General features: G+C 42.3%; 1 protein-coding gene across 9 annotated transcripts in view; it reads left to right on the forward strand.

Annotated features, from left to right (window-relative positions):
- The first annotated feature begins 4,314 nt into the window (after positions 1–4,314).
- PHACTR4 (phosphatase and actin regulator 4) overlaps positions 4,315–17,405 on the forward strand; it is a 118,043-nt gene continuing 104,952 nt past the window's right edge. For 2 of the 9 annotated variants that reach the window (XM_079903667.1, XM_079903670.1), the window contains exon 1: positions 4,315–4,714. In XM_079903667.1, the coding sequence (XP_079759793.1) occupies positions 4,439–4,714 (276 nt within the window). In that variant the 5' untranslated portion in view covers positions 4,315–4,438. Of the gene's footprint in view, positions 4,800–17,405 lie in introns of all 9 variants that reach the window. The other 7 variants (XM_079903672.1, XM_079903675.1, XM_079903674.1 and 4 more) reach the window with 6 other exon arrangements.

Below are 17,405 nucleotides of genomic sequence, written 5' to 3' on the forward strand. Positions count from 1 at the left end.
CCCAGATCAAAAACCAGAGTATAACCAGCATTTTAAAAATGTCCTTTCACCCTCTTCCAGACACTGTTCTTCCACTTGGAAGGGTAGCTGCTGTCCCAACTTTCAACAGACTATTTTTGCCTGCTTTGTGTTTTATTTATGTGAAATCATACAGTATACACTACTTGGTCTGGCTTCTTTCACTTAATATTATTTGTGAGAATCATCCATATGGTTGAGTATAGTGTTTATAGGGCACAAAAGGCATATGGCACAATGTACATTTTGCAAAGAATTATGAGCACCACTGAGATTGTAGCCAGCCATTACTGAAGACTAGGTGAGAGACTGGATCGAATGTAGAGCATGGGCAAATCTGAGTCTTGCAGGGGATGGTGTGGGACCTCTTTTGCCTTCTGTCATCTCAGCCTTACCTTAGATTCTAGATGAAGCTGCAGAAAACGGTACAGTGGGAGCCTACCCAGAAGTGGGAGGGGAGTTGATGCCCCTGGGCCATCCTAAACAATGGGGGATGGGAGTCAATGGATAAATGCTTCTTCATGGCAGTCCTTAGGTGGACCATGCTGAGAAGCATTCTAGGAAATCCTCAGATGGCTTTGGTATGATCTAGCCCCAGGTACCCACAGCAGTGAACACCTTGGTAATGCATCTTTTGTGTTGGCCTTTCTTCTTTCCCTATTTTACCCTGTACTTTCACATTAAGTCCCTGGGATCACATTCCAAGTAAATTACCTGCAACTAGTAGTTGTCTTGGTTCTGTTTTCTGGCGGGAGTCCTAATTAAGACATATGTAAAATACCTGGTTCATGGCAGATGTTCAAGAAAAAGTAGCAGTTGTTTGTTTTTTGTCTGTTTGTTTGGGGTTTTTTGGGATGCATTGGGTCTTAATTGCGGCACATGGAATCTTTCATTGAAGCATGCGGGCTTCTCACTAGTTGTGGCAGGCAGTCTCCAGAGTGCAAGGGCTCAGTAGTTGCACAGCACGGGCTTAGTTGCCCCATGGTATGTGAGATCTTAGTTCCCAGACCAGAGCTCGAACCCGCTTCCCCTGCATTGGAAGGCGGACTCTTAACCACTGGACCACCAGGGACGTCCCAGCAGTTTTATTATTACTATTTTACTGCTACTACTACTGTTACCACCATTATTAGTTACCTGGAATTTCACAATTGCCATCCCTATTAGTCCCCTTCCTCATGGATGATACTGAAGCTTCACAGTTAGAGCTTCTATGCAGTGATTTTTGCTTTTTTCCTAGGGTACTAAGAAGCCATTGAAGAATTTTCTTTCTTTTTTAAAAACAATTTTTAAAAAATATTTATTTATTTATTTTGGCTGCACCAGGTCTTAGTTTCAGCACACTGGATCTTTGTTGCAGCATGCGGGATCTTTTAGCTGCAGCAGGCGAACTCTTAGTTGTGGCATGCAGGATCTAGTTCCCCGACCAGGGATGGAACCCAGGCCCCTTGCATTGGGAGCTCAGAGTCTTAATCACTGGACAATTTTTTGACTATATTATTTTTCAGGTTTAGTGGAGTATCAATGGCAAACAATGAACAGCATATATTTAAAGTGTGTAGTTTGATGAGTTTTGATTTTTTTTTGTTTTTGCCGTGCTGCGGCAAAAACCATAAGCACAAACCTTGAAACCATAAGCACAATCAAGATAATTAACACAATTAATTACTGTGTTATTGTGTGAATTAAAAATATTACTTGCCGCATCAGTAAACAAAGGGTGTTGCAGCCATCAAACCATCACATTACAGCCTCCTGGATGGTGAGCCCCAAGGGAACTCAGGATAGAAACAGGATGCCCGCCATCTAGCATGCTGAGGAAACTCAGGATGAGAAAGCACAGGATGCTGCCCCCAGATACCTGAGGTGCATACCAAAGGAATGATTTCAGTGAGCCCAGACTCTTTCATCTCTCCATATATAGAAAAATGCTAAATTCCTTAACTTGAGACATCTGGTTTTCTTTAATTAACCATAATCTTTTGATGTTCCTACTACCTGGTCTTTGTTGCAAAAACTCCTATATATCCTGGGTCTCCCCTTACCTCTTCAGAGCAGCCTCTCAGAGTTATCTGAGATGTTGTGTCCCGGGCTTAAGTCCTCAGTTTTGTACACCAAATAAAACATAACTCTCAACTTTTAGGTTGTGTATTTCTTTTTTCAGTTGACATCTGTCACCCGAAAAGTTTCCTCATCCCTTTTATTTATTATTATTATTTTTACTTTGGGGGATCTTAGTTCCCCAGCTGGGAATGGAACCCACACTCCCTGTAGTGGAAGCGCAGAGTCTTAACCACTGGACCGCCAAGGAAGTTCCTCCTCATCCCCTTTATTATCCCTCCCTGTCATGCTTCTGCCTCGTTGGTCCCCAGGCAACCACTCGATCTGCTTTTGTCACGATAATTCCTAGAATTTATGTAAGTGCAATCATAGAGAATATACTCTTTTATGTCTGACTTCTTTCTTTCTTTTTTTTTTTTAATATCTATCTATTTATTTATTTTTGGCTGCATTGGGTCTACGTTGCTGCGCACGGGCTTTCTCTAGTTGTGGCGAGCAGGGGCTACTCTTTGTCCTGGTGCTCGGGCTTCTCACTGTGGTGGTGCACGGGCTTTAGTAGTTGTGGCACGCGGGCTCTAGAGCGCAGGCTCAGTAGTTGTGGCACATGGGCTTAGTTGCTCCACGGCATGTTGGATCTTCCCGGACCAGGGCTCGAACCCGTGTCCCCTGCATTGGCAAGCTCATTCTTAACCACTGTGCCACCAGGGAGGTCCCTGTCTGACTTCTTTCACTCGGTATAATTATTTTAAGATTCATCATGATGTTACATGTATTAGTAGCTCATTCCTTTTTATTACCGAAGAGTATTCCATTGCGGAAATATCCATTTGCATTGTGAAGAACATTTGAGTTGTTTCCAGTCTTTGGCTAGTAACAAAGCTGCTATGAACATTCATGTTCAAGTCTTTGTGCAGATGTATGCTTTCATTTGTCTTGGGTAAATACCTATAGTCAGTAAATGGCTGGGCCATATGGTAGGTATATATTTAATTTTTAAAGAAACTGACAAACTGTTTCCCAGAGTGGTTGTAGCATCTTAACAATCCAGCCAGCAGTGAGTAAGAATTCCCATTGCTCTACATTCTCACTAACACTTGATACTGCCAGTCTATTTTATGTTAGCCAATCCAGTGGGTGTGTAACGTTATCTTGCTGTGGTTTTAATTTGCATTTCCTTAACATCTTTTTTTTTTAATAAATTCATTTATTTTATTTTTGGCTGCGTTGGGTCTTCATTGCTGCGCGCGGGCTTTCTCTAGTTGGGGCGAACGGGGGCTACTCTTCATTGCAGTGCGGGGGCTTCTCATTGCGGTGGCTTCTCTTGTCGCGGAGCACAGGCTGTAGGTGCACAGCCTTCAGTAGTTGTGGCTCGTGGGCTCTAGAGCGCAGGCTCAATAGTTGTGGTGCATGGGCCTAGCTGCTCCGTGGCACGTGGGATCTTCCAGGGTCAGGGCTCAAACCCATGTCCCCTACATTGGCAGGCGGATTCTTAACCACTGCGCCACCAGGGAAGCCCTCCTTAATATCTTTTATGTGTTTATTTGCCGTACATTTATCGTCTTTGGTAAAGTGTCTCTGTTCATTTTTTTTAAACTAGGTTGTTTGTCTTGAGTTGAAAGAGTTCTTTGTGTGTTCTAGATACTAGTCCTTTGTTGGCTATAGGTTTTGCTGCTCTTTCATCCAGGTCTGCAGCTTGTCTTTTCATTTTCATAACTGTGTTTTAAAGTGCAAAAGTGTTAATTTTGATGATGTGCAGCTTATCAGTTTTTCTCCTTTATGGATTGTGTGTTTGAAAGTCACATGGATTTCCTCCTGTGTTTTCCTCTAAAAGTTTTGTAGCTTTAGGTTTTACACTTAGGTCTAACTTGGGTTGTGACACAATGTGTTTGGCATTTAGAAAGATCCTCTGGCAGCAGGAAGGAAGGTGTTTGGACGGTGACTGCCTGGAGGCCTGAAACTAGAGAAACTTGGAAAGGTGATGGTACCTCCCCTTGGAAAGGTGGTAGTGGAAAAACTGGTAAGGAACTGGGATGTAAAATGACTGGACTTAATAGGCTGAAGGAGATAAAAATGATTCCTGGGTTTCTTCCTTATGCACAAAATTGAGGGTAACTTGCTTCTAAGTTTACTGCACTTCAGTAACTGGCCCTCAATAGCTTTTTCCTTTGCGGAGATTATAACTGAACTTTAGCCAGACAGGGACTGGGCACAGATTTCTATAACAGCACACCTTCATCAGCTCCCTCCTTAGGCACTCCCTGAAACCCAGCATTGAACTCTGTCCTCCCAAGTCCAAAGACCTTTGCCCTCCTGCATAGCAGGAAAGGTGTCCAAGCTCTTTTACAAGAAGGGGCGGCGCATGCCCAGAGAGGCCGTGTGGGGCCGGCCGCCCAGAACTAAGGGCGAGAGGTTCCCGCCATTTTGTCCGGCCCGCGGCACAGCTGGCTCCTCCTGGAACTACAAGTCCCATGAGCCCCCGCGGCGGCACTTCCTACCCCTCACTGTCCCGCCGGCTCCCTTCCCCCCCCCCACCCCCCCTCCCCGGGGGCCGAAGTCTCTGGCTGCAGCCTGGCGGCCGGCAGGCCAGGTAGGATTTCCGGGGGAAACCACTGAGGAGGCGGCGGCGACGTCCCGGGTGAGTTCGGCAAGCAAGGGAAAGTGAGCGGAAAGTGCACAGAGTCGGGCTGCGGGCGCCTGGTAGGCTCGGGCCACGCTTTCAGGTCCGCGAGAGGGTGGCGGTGCGGGCCGGGGTAACGGCCGGGCCGGGGTAACGGCCGGGCGGTGGTCGCTTCGAGCCAGGGCGGGGCGGGCGGTGGCCGCCGCCTCCTCCTCGGCCCTCCCACAACCGTCTGCCTTGGCTTCTCCGCCTGCGGCGCGCCTCGCTCAGGCTCGCCCTCTCCGCCCACCGCGACTTGGCTGGGCCCTTTTGTCTCGGCTGCTTTGCGCCCCTTTGTGCCCGGGCGTGGAGTCGCCTCCTCGGGGGAGCCCGCCGGGCCAGTCCCTGACAGGGTCCGGTCCCTGACAGGGGATCCGGTTACGATAACCAGATCGGGTCAAAGTCCACTTTTCAAACCTGTCTTCCCTCATACCTCTGCATCCCAGCTGGGCAGATCGGAGGCTTCGGAGCCAAGGCGAGGCGGACGGGGTTTCTATTGAAACCTCGAGGTTATTGTCCAACTCTTAAACGTCAGTCCCGGTTGGCTTCAGGGCACTAATCTCCAGGCATTTTTCTGGAGGGGGGATGGGCCTATGGGAAAGAAGTGAGCCCCCCTCCCCAGGAAACCGGGAAGGGATCGAATTTGCTTCGAAGTCCGTATGGGTCGCTGCTGTGATCGAGGAATCAGAACCGGTGCGGATGGTCAGAATGGTAGTTCACACACCGCTAGAATCTCGGAGGAGAGAAAGTGATTTATAGGGCGGCGAGCAGCCTCTTCATCCATTGCACGCAGAAAAAGACCACAGTACTTCATCCAGCCGCCCAGTTCCACGCCCTGTATTCCCCTCAAATCCATTTTCACTTCTGCTGAAAACGCAGAGTTGAAAGCAAATGTCCATTAATAGAAGGATCTGCTTTATAAAGAAACCAGAAACCTAGTGGCTTCTAGAAAGCTACAGAAGTAATCGAAATCAAGCCAGTTTGAGGGAGGAGAGGTAGTAGATCCTTACTGCAACTGGTGAATTTTGTGGGTTTGATCACATTTTGTTAGTGGCATCTTTGTGTATGTCCCGTTGGAAGACTAGGTTCAGCTTAAGGTAAAGCTTTTAAAATAAAAGCCATTGCAGATACTTCCCTTGAAAAATACGTTAGTCTTTCAAGTCTCTGAAATGAGGACAACCAGGTCCCTTTACATGAATCAGGGAAGGTTATTTAAGTTATATAGGTAAAATTCCCACCCTAGTCACGTAGGCAAATAAACCCCTTTGTACTTTATTACTTTGTTTGATATCTCTTAATGCAAGTGATTTACTCTGAGAATCTCTGATTGTGTTAGTAATATTGTGTAGGGATGATAGTGCTATCGGTGCTTTTTTTTTTTTTTTTTTTTGTGGTCTCCCTGCCTGGCTTGAGGGATCTTAGTTCCCGGATCAGGAATTGAACCCGTGCCCCCTGCAGTGGAAGTATGGAGTCCTAACCACTGGACCACCAGGGAATTCCCACAGTGCTATTTTTGAAAACTGTTCATATATGTTATATAATTGAATTTTCACTGTGTAGTTCTGTGAGGTGGTGGTTCTCTCATTTTACAGCTGTAAAATGTTAAATTGACAGCCTCTGAAATGTTAACTGACTTGCCGGGGGTCACACAGTTAACCTGGATAGGAAATAGTAGGGTAAACCGTATTCCAAATCCAGGGCTCTATCTGTTTACCTCACGCCTATTGCAGTTATTTATCATAACACTATCAACAGCTTGTGATTCACTGAAATTTAAATATTGGAGAAAAGTATGGAAATATTTTCAGTCAGAGCCCCTGATTTATAAGGAACTGGACTTTCTAGGACCACAGACCATTGCCATACTGAACATCGGTTCCGTCACCTTGTCTTATGGTATGCTGTGTTACCTTGTGCCCAGGCAGAATGGCAACTTTATGGAGCCCTGGAGGTGGGGAAGGGTGGTGAGTTATTGGGCTGTGGTTTTGACTAATGGTTATTGAAAGTTTTATTTACTAAAAGGGTTTAACTAATCTTTGCTTAAAGGTATATTAAGAAATATATTGGAGAACGTATATACGGCAGCGTCAGCCGCTGAAAATAACAGAAGGAACTGATATTCAGACATTTTTCTAGCCAGAGAGTCAAAACTCAAGAAAATGCTTTCTTAGTTTTTGCTTTTAATAAAAACTTTTGATCAATTTCAAACTTGCAGTTTAAGCCTGGGTTTATGTCAGTACATGCCATGAATGTGACATCAGAAATAAAAACCTACTTCACCTCCCTTACTTAAATTCTTCTTAGGTAAAATGCATTACATGCCAGTGGAATTGAGTCAATACAATTAGTATAGCCTTTCTAACTAGTAGAAGCCTGTTTTAAATCTTTTATTATGCCATCATAATGGGAAGGAGCTTTTTTCCTTTGTGTTTTTTGCTGTTGATCTGCTGTATTTTCAAATCAATTCAGTCAACAAATATTTATTGAAAGCCTGTTGTGTGTTCTTTTTTTAAGAAGGGAAGTTATTTTAAGAAGGGAAGTTATTTATTTTATTTATTTATTTGTTTATGGCTGCGTTGGGGCTTTCTCTAGTTGTGTTGAGCTTCGTTGCCATGCACAAGCTACTCATTGCAGTGGCTTCTCTTGTTGCTGAGCACAGGCTCTAGGCACGCAGGCTTCGGTAGCTGTAGCTCGCGGGCCCTAGACCGCAGGCTCAGTAGTTGTGGCGCGCACGGGCTTAGTTGCTCCGCGGCATGTGGGATCTTCCCAGACCAGGGCTTGGACCCGTGTCCCCTGCATTGGCGGGCGGATTCTTAACCACTGAGCCACCAGGCAAACCCCACCTGTTGTGTTTTAAGCACCTTTGTAGTCCCTGAGGACAAAGCAGTGAGAACAAGTCTTTTTTCTCTGGGGCTTACAAACTGATTAGGTTTGAAAGGGAGGAGTAAGACTGTAAATAAGTACTAAATAAATCCCCTCTTATTTACTGTGCAATTTTGATCAGTAAGCTCTTTGAACTTTAGTTTTCTCATCTTTAACATGGGTGTAATGATTCCTGCTCTACCTAGCTTGTGGAATTGTTTCCAGAATCGAGTAGGATAAAAATTTGGTTGCACTGTACCCTTCACATTCCTGTGGTAAGTTATTGTTACTGCTCTTAAAAAAGGAAAAGGAACATTGGGGAAATGTTGTTTATAAAGAAAGACAAGGCTTCCCTGGTGGCTCAGTGGTTAAGAATCCGCCTGCCAATGCAGGGGACATGGGTTTGAGCCCTGGCCCTGGAAGATCCCACATGCTGCGGAGCAACTAGGCCCGTGCGCCACAACTACTGAGCCTGTGCTCTAGAGCCCGCGAGCCACAACTACTGAGCCTGCGTGCCACAATTACTGAAGCCCGGAGGCCTAGAGCCCGTGCTCTGCAACAAGAGAAGCCACAACAATGAAGGGTCTGCGCACTGCAGCGAAGAGTGGCCCCTGCTCGCCGCTACTAGAGAAAACCCGTGCACAGCAACGAAGACCTAACACAGCCAAAAATAAAAAACAAACAAATAATTAATTAATTTTTTTAAAAAAAGAAAGACAGAGTAGTTGCATTCTCTGTTCTGAGAGAGTCTGATGTCCCATTGTTAAACCTTCTGTGAGTGTTAGTCACATCTTCACATGGGCTATCACAGCCCTTCATGTAGACCTTTTTAAATAGCACTTATCAAATAAGACCATTATTATTCTATATTGTCACAGTTAACTGCCTTAATGTCAGGGACCATGCCCTAGTCTACATCCTTACTGCTTGGCACACAGTTCCAGGTATTTCATTGGAACTTTATAAATGTTTGGTGAATGAGTGAATGAGTAACAGAAGTGGGCAGGAGCAGTTGAGTGCCAAAATTGTTCAGCAGATTTTTTTGTTTTGCCCATCATGTGCTAGGACCTGGGTTATGTTCTGGCGGTACAAAGATGTGAAGGTATATAGCTCCCGCCTTAAAGCTTACAACATTACAACACCTAGTAGTCTGGTGAGTATTAAATAGGGATGTGTTATACTATAGGTAAGGGACTGAATGATTCTGTTTTGGTAGACAGTGAAGGAAGGCATTACAGAGGAAGTGATTTTGGAGCTTGTTCTTGAGGGATTAATAAGAACAGTTACTATTAAGGTTATTCCAGCCAGAGGGGGCAGTTTGAGCATAGGAATGGAGATGCTGAAGTATAAGGTGTGTGTCTGGTGTGGCTAAAGGATATTGCAGTGGGTTTTTACATTTTTTGGTTCAGGTACCCCCTCTAGAAAATTTGAGAATAGCAATAGATTTTCACCCCAGAAAACTGCATATAAGGAGACATATGCTGGGACTTCCCTGGTGGTCCAGTGGTTAAGACTCCACATTCCCAGTGCATGGGGCCTGGGTTCAATCCCTGGTCAGGGAACTAGATCCTGCATGCCGCAACTAAAAGCCTACATGCCAGAACTAAAGATCCCACATGCCGCAACTGAAAGATCTCACATCCACAACTAAGACCGGTGCAGCCAAATAAATAAATACATAATTAAATATTTTTTAAGAAAGGAAACATATACATACCATTCTAGAAAGTTATGGAATACTTAGGGATCTCTGGACCAGTGGGGCTGAGAAGTTGAAAAGTGCAATGGCAGGTGAAAGGAAAGATCGATGGCTGGGTGCTGAGAAGGATTCAGAATGCTTGTTAAAGACTTCAGGCTATGGGAATTCCCTGGCAGTCCAGTGGTTAGCAGTCGGCACTTTCACTGCTGTGGCCTGGGTTCAGTCCCTTGTCAGGGAACTAAGATCCCGCAAGCTGTGTGGTGGCACGGCCAAAAGAAGACTTCAGGCTTTATGTTTAAGGAATTGCTAAACCATCAAAAGTTTTTAAGCAGGAAATTGACATAAGCTGATCTGTTTTGAGGTAATTGCTTGCTATCTTAGAGGGTTTAGGAGCATATTTAGAGTAAGTGCTAAATAGGAGGCAGGATTGAGGGCCTTTTTTTGATTTTGTTTTGATTTTAAAGAATGGGAGAGATTTGACATGTTTGAAGGTAAAGGAAAAGGAGCCAGCAGAGAGCTAGATATTGAAGATCTGCGCAAAAGAAAAGGAAGATAATAGAGAAACATTGGGAGGAAATAATATCAAAGCTCATAGAGAGGTGAGCCTTGAAAATGAAACATGAAGAAAGGATGGGAGAAGATATATTTGAAGTGGCGGAGGTGGACATTGAAATTGGAGTAAGTTACCAACAGCCTATTTTGTACCCAGACACTGATCTAGGTACTTTTCTATGTGCTATTTCATTTAATTTTACAAAAATTCTGTAGATTGGGTGGGCATTCCCATTTGACAGCTGAAGGAGGTATGGCTCAGAGAGATTAAATTTCCCAAAGGCACTTTTAAGTAATTGAAGAGATCTGGAACCCAGATATATTTTGACTTCAAAGTTTAGAATAATAATTTCTGCCTTGTAGGGTCTGTTAATGCCTGATGACTTCTTTGTTTAAAATCTTTCTGAATGAATGAGTTAAGTTATCTGCAGAATGGGCTAGAGGACTTCAGAGAGTGTTAAAAGTTTGGAATAGCAGTCATGGAAGATGTAAGGGAGCCCACCAGAGATGAGCAAAAGGGCTGCTGAACCTCAGTTAGGGCCCCACCAAGGTCAGACAAATTAGCCAGTCGGCCATCCATTCTGTCTCCTCCATTCTCAAGACATTTCTTGAATACAGTACTGTTGATGTGGGCCTTAGAAGAAGACAAACTATGTTGTAATGGGAGACTCGGAGCAAGTCACAAGTCTTATGCTTCAGTTTTCTCATCTCTAAAAGGGTCTGGTTTAGTTGATTTCTCAAATTCTAGGATTTTTATGGTATTCCGAGGAGTTTAGGAAAGGAAGTGTGTTTAGTGACTGATTTTTAGGGAAGAGATGATTGAAACCATACAGCTTTCAGATTCAAGCTTGGTTTTCAGTTGAACTTCTCTATTGTGTTAAAAGCACCAGGTGTTTGTTTTGACAATCTGAAAGTTCTGACATAGTTACTCAATGCAATGTATTTACTACCTTTGGAGTCTGAAAACCTGCGTTCTAGTTCCAGCTCCATCACTTCTTAGCTGTGACTATCCAAGTCAGCTGACCTTGAACTTTAAGTTTCCTCATTTATAAAACAGAGTTAGTAACTATTTCTTCAAAAGTGTCAGATGGGATAACGTATATGAGAAGTCTTTGTAAACTGTATAGTGTTTAGTAAATAAGAGAAAAGATATGATTATAGCTGGCAAAGAAAAAGGGATTAGTACTGTGATCAGTGCTGTACAAGGGAGTGAGAACTGGTTTAAAGTGCATCCTTCACTTCCAGGGTACTGAGTGGGTAAGGGAAACCTCTCAGGGTATGTACTATCAGTGCACTGAATTTAGAAATTTGTTTGTAGTATATGATGTTGCTGGATGTTTTTTCAGGTATACATTAAAATCAAATCTTGAATCATATCTGTGACTTAAAAAAAAACCCTCCATTGTTAAAGATTCTCTGCATTTATTCTCTCAAATGTGAACTTGTTAGCCAAATTTCCAGGAATATTTTTAAAATAGTTGTTGACTGTATTTTATTTAAGGGTAGATAACAATTTTATGATTATCTCACAGAACTTAAGTACATTGCTTCATTTGTTTGTTTCCTTTGTGCATGGCTAATTCTGATGGAACTCAACAAAATCTCTTATAGAGAACTGTCTTAGCCCGCCTTGACCCTGCAGATATCTAGCAGATAACCAACGTACTTGATTCTATCTACCCAGCTACCTGTTCTCTTCTTTGCTCTTAGGTTGGAAGTACAGTGTCAAAAACTGGCTTAGAAGGTTAATGATTCATCCTTACCTTGAGTGATCCCAGAGCACTTTGTCCATGTCTTTGCAGGGCACTTTTCCCTCTGTGGCTTATTTACCTCTTTATTCTCCCCACTAAACAGTGCCTGTTTATGAAAATAAACTGAACTAAGGGAAATTCCCTGGCGGTCCAGTTGTCAGGACTTGGTGCTTTTACTGCAGTAGGCCCAGGTTCAATTCCTGGTCCAGGAACTAAGATCTGGCAAGCCACACAGCACAGCCAAATTAAAAAAAAAAAAATTAAAGAACAACTGAACAAAGGATTCCTATATTGTTGGCTTCAATTTATTTAACCATTGTGAATAATATTTCCACATAGGTCTCTGTACGTGTAACTTTTCTTTTAATGAAATTACTGCCATATTCAATATCCTGTGATAAGCCATAATGGAAAAGGATATGAAAAAGAATGTATATATATGTATAATTGAGTCACTTTTCTGTACAGCAGTAATTAACACAACGCTGTAATTCAAGTACACATCAATAAAAAATAAATTAAAAAAATGAAATTACTGGATCACCAGGTATGAACATTTACACAGTGCTTGATTTTTAAAATATTTTATTTATTTTTTTCATTTTATTTCATTTATTTATTTTGGCCACGCCGCACAGCTTGCGGCACAGCTTGTGGGAGTTCCCCGACCAGGGGTTGAACCTGGGCCACAGTAGTGAAAGCCCGGAATCCTAACCACTAGGCCAGCAGGGAACTCCTTTATTTTACTTCTTTAAAAAATCTTTTTTTTATTAAAATAGAGTTGATTTAAAATATCTCATGTCAGATGTACAGCATATATATCCTTTTTCAGATTCTTTTACCTTATAAGTTATTACATAATATTGAGTATAGTTCCCTGTGCTATACAGTAGGTCCTTGTTGACTATTTTTTTTTTAATTTATTTATTTTTGGCTGCGTTGGGTCTTCATTGCTGCACACAGGCTTTCTCTAGTTTGTGGCAAGCGGGGGCTACTCTTCGTTGCGGTGCGCAGGCTTCTTATTGTGGTGGCTTCTCTTGTTGCGATGCACAGGCTCTAGGCACACGTGCTTCAGTAGCTGTGGCACTTGGGCTCAGTAGTTGTGGCTCATGGGCTCTAGAGCGCAGGCTCAGTAGTTGTGGCACATGGACTTAGTTGCTCCTTAGCATGTGGAATCTTCCCGGACCACGGCTCAAACCCATGTCCCCTGCATTGGCAAGCGGATTCTCAACCACTGTGCCACAGGGAAGTCCATGAGATATTCATTTTTATTTTTGTTTTGTTTTGTACAGAAATCTAAATATTTCATGCCGTAGCTCTTCACTGGTTCCTTTGTAATTTCTTCCATCATTAGAAAATTGTTTCTCCATAGGTGGAGCAAATATTAATTTCTCAACTTCTGTTTCTCCCATTCTTTTTTCTTTTTTTTGAAAAATTAATTTTGAGGTGTGGGAAAAAACGTTTGTTTTTTTTAATTTTTGAATTTTATTTTATTTATTTTTTTATACAGCAGGTTCTTATAAGTCATCCATTTTATACACATCAGTGTATACATGTCAATCCCAATCTCCCAATTCATCACACCAACACCAACACCACCCCGCCACTTTCCCCCCTTGGTGTCCATACATTTGTTCTCTGCATCTGTGTCTCAATTTCTGCCCTGCAAACTGGTTCATCTGTACCATTTTTCTAGGTTCCACATATGTGCATTAATATACGATATTTGTTTTTCTCTTTCTGACTTACTTCACTCTGTATGACAGTCTCTAGATCCATCCACGTCTCACCAAATGACCCAGTATCGTTCCTTTTTATGGCTGAGTAATATTCCTTTGTAGATAATGTACTACATCTTCTTTATCCATTTGCTGTTGATGGGCATTTAGGTTGCTTCCATGACCTGGCTAATGTAAACAGTGCTGCAGTGAACATTGGGGTGCATGTGTCTTTTTGAATTATGGTTTTCTTAGGGTATATGCCCAGTAGTGGGATTGCTGGGTCATATGGTAGTTCTATTTTTAGTCTTTTTGTTGGTTTTTTTTTTTTTTTTTTTTTTGGCGGTACACGGGCCTCTCACTGCCGTGGCCTTCCCGTTGTAGAGCACAGGTTCCAGACGCACAGGCTCAGCACCCATGGCTCATGGGCCCAGCCACTCCGCGGCATGTGGGATCCTCCCGGACCAGGGCAGAAACCCATGTCCCCTGCATTGGCAGGCGGACTCTCAACCACTGCGCCATCAGGGAAGCCCCTATTTTTAGTTTTTTAAGGAACCTCCATACTGTTCTCCATAGTGGCTGTATGAATTTACATCCCCACCACCAGTGCAAGAGGGTTCCCTTTTCTCCACACCCTCTCCAGCATTTATTGTTTGTAGATTTTTTGATGATGGCCATTCTGACCAGCGTGAAGTTATTTTTTTTCTTAATGCTATCCAGTTATTTCTTTTTTAAAAAATATTTATTTATTTATTTGGTTGTTCTGGGCCTTAGTTTCATCATGCGGGATCTAGTTCCCTGACCAGGGATCGAACCCGGGCCCCCTGCCTTGGGAGCACAGAGTCTTAACCACTGGACCACCAGGGAAGTCCCGTATCCAGTTATTTCTAGTAGCATTGTTTCGTGAGGACATTTTAAGCTTTGGAGGACACTAAATTGAAGTGTTCTTATTAAACTTGCACTACTAATATCCACCTAGGTCACTAGAAATTAAAAATCTTTATAAGGGATCAAGGATATTAAAAAAAATATGAAGTATTTTTCTCACATTCGTGTTGATGATGTATTTTATTCTTATTTACCTCGGAATGGGTTTCATAGAAAATAGTAGTTCTTTGGGTGGGTTGATTGTCTATTAATCAAGGTTAAAAAGTAGAGCCCTGAAATACTTTTTCCCCTCTTCCTGTGGGTGACAGGTAGAAAGGAGGCGAGTTCCTAAGGAGGGTAGCCTTACCTGTCTTCCCCTCCCTCATGGATAAACCCCTTTTAAAAATACTGCCAGTAGAAACTAACACACCATTGTAAAGCAGTTATACTCCAATAAAGATGTTAAAAAAAATACTGCCAGTAGATACCAAAGAATAACTGGATAGAACCAGTCAGAAGGTATGAAGAGTACTTTCCACTTCCTTTTATTTGCACACACTCAGCTTTGCCTCCCGTCCCTTCCTCTGAATTTACATTTGAGGGAGAGCATTAGGATTCAGGATATGGGTGCATCTTTGCTGTAAGTATTTTAAAAAGACACAATTTTTTAAAAATAAATTTATTTAATTTATTTATTTGGCTGCATTGGTTCTCAGTTGCGGCACATGGGATCTTTGTTGCAGCATGCAGGATCTTTCATTGTGGCGCGGGGGCTTCAGAGCATGCGGGCTCAGTAGTTGCAGCATGTGGGCTCCAGAACACACAGGCTTAGTTGCCCTGTGGCCTGTGGGATCTTATTTCCCAGACCAGGGATTGAACCCGCGTCTCCTACATCGGAAGGCAGATTCTTAACCACTGGACCACCAGGGAAGTCCCACGATGTTTTTTACCTATTGGTGATACCATTAAGATTGGCTATTTTACAAACAGTCTTTTACATGTTCTATGTGCTTACATAAAATCCCAGAGATAATTGGCTTCTGGGATATCTTTGTATAATTGGGAGAGGGGCTTTGTCCTTCCACTGTAGGCACAGACCACTAAGACCGTTCTGTTAAACAAATATGCATTTGCATATTATGGCATAAGATAAATAAGAAGTCTGCTTCTCTGCAACTGCATTAATGATTGCAAACTTTTTCAAACTGTAAAATTTACCATTTTATCCGTTCTTTAGTGTATAATTCAGTGGTATTAAGTACATTCACAGTGTTGTGCAGCCATCACCAATATCTATTTCCAGAACTTTTTCGGCATCCCACACTCTGTACCCATTAAATAACTCTCCATTGTCCTCCCCCCTCAACCCCTGGTAACCTCTGTTCTGCTTTTTATCTTCTATGAATTTGCCTATTCTAGGTGCCACATATAAGTTGAATCATAATATTTGACCTTTTGTGTCTGTGTTTGTTTATTTATTTATTTTGCGGTATGCGGGCCTGTCACTGTTGTGGCCTCTCCCGTTGCGGAGCACAGGCTCCGGACGCGCAGGCTCAGGGGGCATGGCTCACGGGCCTAGCCGCTCCGTGGCATGTGGGATCCTCCCAGACCGGGGCACGAACCTGCGTCCCCTGCATTGGCAGGCGGACTCTCAACCACTGCACCACCAGGGAAGCCCTATTTCTTTATATTTTTAAAACTGTCTCCTCTTTGTGCTTACATTTGTTTTATTTTGTAGAAAATCAGAAGCTTCTCTCTAGCCTCTTAACTCTCTGGAGAAGAGCAAGCATTTAACTATCTTCAGGGTGCTTATATTAAGAATTATTAATAAAAGGTTTAGAGGATTTGGTAACTAAAATATTTTAGTATGTGCTAGTGCTTTTGGAGGGCAGAACAGAAAGGAAAATATTAAGGAGCAGTTGTTGAGCAACTTCTTTTTAATTAAAAGAGATTAAAAGGGTTAACCTACTGGGACTTCCCTGGTGGTCCAGTGGGTAGGACTCCGTGCTCCCAATGCAGGGGGCCTGGGGTTCGATCCCTGGTCGGGGAACTAGATCCCTCATGCATGCTGCAACTAAGGAGTCTGCATGCCACAATGAAGATCCCGAATGCTGCAACTAAGACCCAGCACAGCCAAAATAAATTTTTTTAAAAAAGGGTTAACCTATTAAACATCAGTTATGCCACATTAAGTTCCTATAAATAGTGATCCTCAATATTATTTCATGAAAAAATATTCATACGTGATATCGTATGATCCAGGGATACATGAAACTTTTTTAAAAATGTTTTTGAAGTATAGTTGATTTACAATATTGTGTTAATTCCTTCTGTACAGCAAAGTGACTCAGTCATATACATATATCTTCTTTTTCATATTATTTTCCTTATGGTTTATCATAAGATATTGAATATAGTTTCCTATACAGTAGGACCTTGATGTAATCCATCCTGTATATAATAGTTTACATTTGCTAATCCCAAACTTCCAGTCTTTCCCTCCCCCACTCCCTCTCCCGCTTGGCAACCACAAGTCTGTTCTCTGTGTCTGTGAGTCTGTTTTTGTTTTGTAGATATGTTCATTTGTGTTGTATTTTAGATTCCACATATAAGTGATATCATATGGTATTTGTCTTTCTCCTTCTGACTTACTTTGTTTAGTATGATAATCTCTAGGTCCATCCATGTTGCTGCAAATGGCATTATTTCATTCTTTCTAATGGCTGAGTGATATTTCATTGTATATATGTACCACATCTTCTTTATCCATTCATCTGTCGATGGACATTTAGGTTGTTTCCATGTGTTGGCTGTTGGAAATAGTGCTGCTATGAACATAGGAGGTGCATGTATCTTATGAAACTATTTTTTAAAATTCATTTGTCAGTCTTTCCATTGACCATTTTTACTTCATTTCTAACACTGTATAGATATATTTAACCAAACTTCATCTATTAAAGGGAAACTTTTCTTGCCTAAAACACAACTTTAGTCTCAAGTATTCCAGGAGAAGAAATAAGATGATTAATTCCGATTCTGCAAATCTTAAAAATAATTTTTTTTTTTTGGTCATGCTGTTCAGGATCTTAGTTCCCTGACCGGGGATCAGACCCATGCTCCCTGCAATGGAGGTGTGGAGTGCTAACCACTGGACCGCCAGGGAATTCCCTAAAAATAATTTTTGATTGTAAAGGAAATATACAATAAAAATTCAGATAGTA

Source organism: Stenella coeruleoalba, assembly GCF_951394435.1.
Source record: "Stenella coeruleoalba genome assembly, chromosome: 1".
In the NCBI taxonomy this organism is placed as follows: domain Eukaryota; kingdom Metazoa; phylum Chordata; class Mammalia; order Artiodactyla; family Delphinidae; genus Stenella; species Stenella coeruleoalba.